General features: G+C 39.0%; 1 protein-coding gene across 1 annotated transcript; it reads right to left on the minus strand.

Annotated features, from left to right (window-relative positions):
* Positions 1–2,144: 2,144 nt before the first annotated feature.
* LOC147505782 (uncharacterized) lies at positions 2,145–7,670 on the minus strand. Its single transcript, XM_086558223.1, has 9 exons — positions 7,553–7,670; positions 6,825–7,024; positions 6,678–6,727; positions 6,495–6,564; positions 6,269–6,374; positions 5,878–5,944; positions 3,958–4,033; positions 2,716–3,014; positions 2,145–2,638 (listed from the first exon to the last, which is right to left on the minus strand). Exons 2-9 carry the CDS (start codon positions 6,982–6,984, stop codon positions 2,555–2,557), a joined length of 912 nt encoding a protein of 303 aa, XP_086414349.1. The 5' UTR covers positions 6,985–7,024; positions 7,553–7,670; the 3' UTR covers positions 2,145–2,554.

Raw genomic sequence — 7,670 nt, forward strand, 5'->3', positions numbered from 1 at the left:
CGCTGAGAAAGAAACCTTGCTCTATGACACATATATGATAGTCTACGGTACTTAGTGTTCTCTGGAACATCTGGAATATCCGCATAAGGGGTTTGAAAGATGAAGGACTCGGCCCAGGGTTGCCACTCAATTCGACTAGCTCCTAAAAGCTCAATCTGCTGAAGAGTGTTATGAATATTATGCGATAGGTCCCCATACCCCCTCGCCTCGATGAAGCCCCCATGCTTGAATACGTGGAATCGGTCATGAGTCTCATCCTCTTTCCAACCTCTTCAACACGGGATGCATCACACCTAAAATGTTCATACCACCAATCTTGTCATCAATAGATAAAATACAATATCAATATATATATAAACATGTCAACATTAATAATTAGATAAATAAATGAAATGAAATAATAACTTAATAAATAAGACTTACCGGTATAATCCAAACAAAGCCGCACAAAATTGCCTTTTTAGCGGCTTTAGATCTCAACTCGCGAGGTCTAGCCACCGTAAAGGTATGCCAAGATGGATTGACCCCCACCATAATCCCACATCCTCTCTCTACGCCTAAGACAAATGCCATCCACCCGACACGTAAATAACTATCGGCATATCCAAATAATACCGCACCAACAAAGTAGAAGAGGAAGGCACGTGCATACTTGGTGGATCGACTCCTCACCAATATGATAGTCTTTCGGCTTCTCCTTGAGTCTATTCAAATATCTCAAGTAAACCAACTCATATTTATAGCTCCTCCCTTAAACCGCTTTCAAATTGATAATCTCAAAACTTCGTCTTGCTCATCATCTTTAACCAAATCAAAACCTTCAAAGAAACTCATCGCCGTAAAAAAACCTCTAAAGTTTCATCAAAAGGAACGACATCTCCATAACCAATTGGGATACCCGTGAGCATTGTGAAATCAAGAGGGGTAATCCCAAGCTCACCCCATGGGAAATGGAATGTGTGGGTAGTTTGCCACCACCGCCAACTATCCCAAACAACAACGCTGATCATTTTGTCCCAAATTAGAATTCAAAAACTCCCCCCAAATGGTGTGGCGGATATAATATCGGTAACCGTGACAAAATTAGGATCCGTTTTTTGATTTCATACAACGCCACCACGACACAACATTTGAAACTGCACAACCCACTTTCCATAAGTGTACTTCCTACATTCAACAAACACGCTAATCTGATATAATTACAACTATTTTTTTTTAAATAATGCGACAAATTCAAACTAATTACACAACAACAAACTTGATATAAACTAACATAAATAATAATAATTAAAAAAAAAAAAAAATCAAAACTTACTTTGAGACTCCGCCACTCGATTTGCTACGTGTCGGACCGATGTTGACGCTTAATGGTGGGTGTTCCTCGATTTCACAACGCGGTGGAAAATTAAACCCAAGTTCAATTTAAAATCCCTCCTCGCCCACATTCTCGCGTTCTCGACGACGATCCTTTTGCCCCTTTTTTTTGGAAATTTTAACATTTCCAAACCATCTGAATGCTCTTCATGTGGTGAGGTTGGTGGGGATGGGTTGGGGGGTGGAGAAGTCATTATGAATGAAAATTTGTGTTAAAAGGTTGTTAATGGAGGCTACAAAATCGGAATTTTGGCTGGAAATGAAGTGAAAATGGAGCCTGTTCGCGTCTATTGATATTGAGCCATCAGGACCGGGATGTTACATCCCGCCTCGTTTAAAATATCAGACGGGATGTTACATTCCGTCTCAGATCAAAACCTCCGGGACGAATCCAACATCCCGTCCGAAGTATTTTTTATCACCTCTGCATTGCACAACTTCACCTTATTTTTCACCGGGTTGGTGAAAAGGAGGGTGAAAAGTGATGAGGTGGCGGTGATAGAGGGGGGGAAAACTATCACCTGCATTGCAAATGCTCTAAGGTTCAATGTATGAGATCCAACCTAGGCACAATAACCCCAAAAACTACAACAAAAAGAGATAAGGTTCCCAATATTTCACGAACTAACCCAAGTACACTGCAGCTGGTTGACTGACAGAAACGTCAGAAAGTGCTCTTGTAATTCCAGTACATAAAATCATAAATGAAGGACACAATACCAAAACTAGAATCAGTTAATCTAACTACAAACCAATCTGATCAGGTGATCTTCCAGCAAACAAGGCAATCATGATACATTGAACTTTTATCACCAAATAGAGTTACTCTAGCTATTTTACTACCAGACATACTGAAATATCAGTTTCCACTCTTAACAAAAAACCTAAGATATTCTCTCAGACCATAAGTACACACACTTATGGTCCACATTTATATCACTGAAAAGGTATCCAGCGATGACGTACACAGAGGTGAGGGTGAACAAGTTCATGCTTCAGATATAAATACTGTTACACACAATAAACCCTGGTTTTGTACTTCTTGAGCTTTGGTGCTTTAGTTACATCATAATACACCTCCTCATCAGCCTTCTTAGCCTATCCTGCACTCTATCTCAATTACCACCAACTCGTAACCTACTAGAGTCAATGCATAGAGTTTTGTATTAGACATTTAGGCTTAGTCAAGTTCCAAATCGGCAATCGCTTCTGTTAGAATTTCCTGCAACTCCTTCACCCTTTGCCTTGTAAGTGAAATGCAGTCCTGTAGCCATTGTAAAACATTGTTAATAGATTATGGTAATTGGAACCTGTGGACGGTTTAATATGGGGCAGACCAACCTGAACAGCTGACGTGTAAGCAAGAAATGTTCCACCTGGCTTGTAGAAAGAAACAAGCCGTCCAGACATATCCAACACCACTGTTGCAAGAGTTTCCATTATGGACTCTTCCTCTGCAGTAGGGTCAGCCAAAATATACTTCTTGTGCAGAATGCATGTCAATGCTAATGGAGTGCAACTCAATGTGAGTTTCCTCTTCCCTTTATTTAGGGGTTCTTTCAATGATTTGCCTTCTATTTGCTCCTCCGAGATAGCAAATACTCTTCCTTCATCATTGACAGACACAGCTGGGATGCATACTGCAAAAGAAGACAGATACTTGTACAGTAATGATGCAACAGATAAACAATCTAAACTAAAAGGGAAAGCATCAAGGATTGTTTGGCATTTGGATCGGTAACAAGTAGCTAGTTTAGCATTTCCACCCAAAGGTAACAAACTTCAAACCAAACTAAATAAATGTGCTCAAAAGGCAGCTTTTTACAGGATTTCAATGGGGAAGGAAAAAGTAGTAGTAACTCCTATCCAACAGAGAATAATAAAGAAAAAACGAGAATGACTGGTTGTCAGTTAGGAGAATGACTCGAGTAAGTTGAATATAATCTGGGATTAAACATACAAAAGCAAACTATTCACTAATTTACAAACTGAATAAGCTCCATCTGTGATCAAATTATGCTGACTCAGTAATGCTGACCCAACAAGTTTGTAGGGAGAGTCCACCCACATCCCACAGAGTCGATTGCACCTGGGCACTCTCTAATTCTCTAGTTGAGTTTTCATCTCATGGGCTACTTAATCGATTGGAAAATGCCTTAATTTGAATCAGACCACTAATGATTTCAATAACAGCAAGCACAGAATAGACAATTGCAATGTAGCAAGAACCAAAAGAGGAAATGAGGAACTGGAAGAAAGAGAGACTTGTCTAAACTTTAAAGTAGCAATATGTTCCGACAATCGCATTGGTTTTCCAACAGATAAAATGAATGAGCAAGCCATTAAATCATGAAGCTGGAGAACCAACTTTCTTTTCATGTGCTGATCAAGATTTCTGTTTTTTATTATTTACAGGTCAAAACCCCAGAAGCAACCCTACAAGCACGCATAAAGAAGAAAATAAAGGGCAAACAACTTAATTTTATGATGTATTTCATTGTTAGACTAAGAACCCCATATACAATATTCAGCCAAATGTATTTAACAATGTAAAAGTACACAGAAAGAAGGAGCAGTATTTACAATGTGAAAAGGCAGCAACCGCTGAAAGCAAAGCAGCATCAAATAAGGCACCATCTGCATCTAGACAGTAAATATCCTGCGAGACACAAGATATAGTTCTTTATCAGCCCATCAAGGAAACACATCTGGTAATAAAAAGAACAAGGACTATGTAGCTTGGACCCTCCTAGTAACCACACACGATGGAAAAGGAATATCTAAAGAATCAGGACACTACAGGCTTTTCACTCAGACATTTTATAAGTCATAGCGAAAGACCAAAAAGTATCCTTAATTGTCGTGATCTATATATCCACTGCACCATTTTATTTTTCTCTACTCTCAGCTCAGCTCTTTGTTTGTTCTCTTTGATCAACTTCAGACATGATAATGAAAAGTTTTTTCTTTTCTTTGTTTTTTTATATAGTCACATTGTTGTTTACACCCAATGAAACAAGTCATTCCCTAGCCACCTAAATAGTCCCATGGCCTCCACATCACACGCCAGCTCCTGGTATGAAGACATCCTCTCAGCCACGTGCAAGATATTAATATGAAAATTCGATGACCATTTAAGTCTTAAAAAGGACATGGTTCTGGGGACCAACACCACTTCACATATGTGCAAATTCCTTTTTAATGTTCTAAAATCTAAACTCATTAGCATAGTAGTGTCTTGGTCATGTTTGGCTAAACTACCCAACAAGTTTGGAAGAGTGCCAAGGTTAACAAAGAATTAGGAAACATAGATTGAAGTGTCCAATATTCCTGGTTAAAAAACAATCTCTAAACCCCTCCTCGGAGAAAAAGCCAAAACCCCATTGAAAAGAAAGGAAAGAAGGCCAAATACGAGGAGCATCAATATGTTTGGAGTTTTGGTCATTCTAATTGTGTGGATTTTTATGAAACTTTGTAAAGAGTTTGTTTGGCTATATCTGTTAAAACGTTCTTTACCCTGAAGATACTTCGGATAAAACAAAACCAAGACAAAATACAGAGAAGGGACTGCTAATGTAACAAGGGGGGGGAGCCAATTAAGTATCAGTACCCACGAGGGTTCGAACATACCAAACAACTTACTTAAAGTGGCAGAGGGTAGCACTTTCTACTGCTGCAATTGACAAAGGTACCATTGTTAGGCCATCTAGTTGGGGAGATAGTAACCATGACTGATGTGGTGGTAAATATTATTTGGATAATAGACTGATAGGGGAATGTCAAGGTAAGACTTGTGGAGACTACAGTTACACCTGGAAGTATGGAAGATTCTAGCGAATAATGACAATGGCAAGTATAAGATAGACCCAAACCGACTCTACCTTCAAACTGTCCACACTTAACCACCTCTGAATGGAAGATGTGGGGTTTTCCTCAACGTCTTGGTGCTACGTAGTAGACTTAAGCAACCATTTCTGAACCCCGGATGTGGGACTAAATCCCTGGTTCGACCTTCACTCCTTTGGGCCAGGTGCCTTTCTAGAATTCCCCTTGGGGAACCGGAGCCCCCCCACCCCCCCCAGAGGTTATCAGGCTGGAAGCTATCAGTGCTAAATAGAGTCTGATCACCCAATGTTTTCTCACAGAACTTAAACGATGTGATAAGTCAAGAAGAAACTCATGGTGAAAACTGTGCAACCTTCACCTACGTGGCCCCAATATATAGTTGCCTTTCCAGCATATCCTTGGGGTTGGGGTTGAATCTGTAACATCATTGCTTGATTAGTAGTTTTAGCTAGAAATATAGGTACAACCTTACAATATGGAGCACATGATGCGTGCCGCAGTGGTCTACAATTTTTCTTCATATTTTTAGGTACATTACCAGGATAGGAAGCCTCGGCTGAGAGCAGTTAACGATGACATAGTTGGACTCTATATTCCCAACTTGTGCTTCTTACATTATGTCATAAAAACAAAAATCTAGTAGTTAGCAAATAGTACCAGGTATGCCATCCAAGCAGCCTTTCCAGGGATCAAGCATAATTCTTTCAAGTCCACCATTTCAGAACTGCAATCAAAACAAAAACGGCCTCAAATGAAAAATATGAACCTCAACGAAAAGATTTGAGTGTGTATTTCAAAGTCAATACATATCTAAAGCAATGAAGACATATAGTTAGAGTAAAGAATGGTCCCATACTCCGAACAAATCATTGAGAATCTATTGGCAACTCTTTGAGAGAGTTAAGAGTACGCATTTGTTAAGACTATGGAAAAAGCATGTCACACCAAGGATCAAAATCAAAATAGAAGCTTTGACAAATTTAAAAACAAAAAGACTCAAATTTTTAGGAGACAAAAAGGAGGGAATTAAGAAAAGTGACTAAATTACCTTAAAATTATGTCAGTCAACTGCTTTGATAAAACAGGTGCTGCCTCTGCTGGTCGGCCAGGCCTAATGAGGGGAGAACATATTGGAGGCATGTGGAAATCAATAGCTGGAAACACAATCTAATTCAAATTACCTTCCTGTACAAAATAAGCACACACACACACACACACCAAAAAAAAGAAAGAAAAAAACACTAGACAGAGAGGAAATTGTATAGCGATTCAACCTATGCAACCCTCGCCAGGTGACTCAGAGGCAGGAGTCATAACTTCCATTTTGATAGCAGCCAGCATTGTCTGTGCATCAAACAAGTATTCAAGATTTCAGAAATACAGTATTCTTGTGTATATGTATGTACAAATGGTTCATGGCCCAAGGCCAAACAATAGCACATGATAAAAGCACTTACTGTGTGTCCGATTTTCACCAGTGCCGAACCATCAGCAGATGCAACAGCCCCTTAATGAACAGACATAAGCAAAGAAAAAGCTACTGAAATCCAAAATTTAAACAAAAACAAAAAAATAACGGCAAAAAAAATCAAGCTTTAACTCACCAAGAGCCATAGTTGTATCCCTGGCTTTCCCCAGTGGCCTGGCATCAGGGCGTATAGACTCGAGAAGATGACGCTCATAGAACCGAAGAGGGAAGAGGCGTCTAAAAGCATCCACTTCCATCTCCCCTGCCAAATCTCCAGAGGCATCTGTTAACCCCATTATATCTTCTTGTTTCTCCTCCCTTCTTAAACCAGAAAGTCTAAACCAAAATAACAAACTTATACATTAGATAAATACACCCAATAGCAACAAGTTATGTCACCAGCTTTGCAGTTTATACCCACGTACGTAAATAGAAGAAGAAACATGAAGAAGATAGGGAACTAAGAAAGGGAAAGGGATTCAAAAAAATTAACAAAACTAATTACTAGCTTCTATATCGTTGGACAAATGGAAAAGACAATGAACACAAGATACAGCAAAGCAAGTTAGTTGTCTAAAACGAGATTACAAACAAGGGGCTGTTTGATTTCCTGTGAAATCTGATTGGAGAGTTGATTACATATTGTATAAGATAAACAGCTTTCAATCATCAGATAACACTTGTAATCACATGGCCTGTCATCTCAAACTAAACTAACACCACAAACCATTACAAAACACAAAAACAGTAATGATAACAATAAATATACCACAACAAAAGAATCATACTTTTCCCTTTTACAAGTAAAATATTATGAAAACAAAACTATATAAATAAATAAGTATTCAAAGTTGGCAGCATTACCTTAGGAGTTGGGAGGGACTTTTTTTCTCCAAGCTGAAACAAACAAGTGTGTCTGTCTCTGTGACTTGTGCTCAAAACCTTAACCGGTTCTGCATTTGGGTAGTTCGGGTCGGGTGTC

The sequence above is a fragment of the Coptis chinensis genome, chromosome 4 (assembly GCF_015680905.1).
Source record: "Coptis chinensis isolate HL-2020 chromosome 4, ASM1568090v1, whole genome shotgun sequence".
In the NCBI taxonomy this organism is placed as follows: domain Eukaryota; kingdom Viridiplantae; phylum Streptophyta; class Magnoliopsida; order Ranunculales; family Ranunculaceae; genus Coptis; species Coptis chinensis.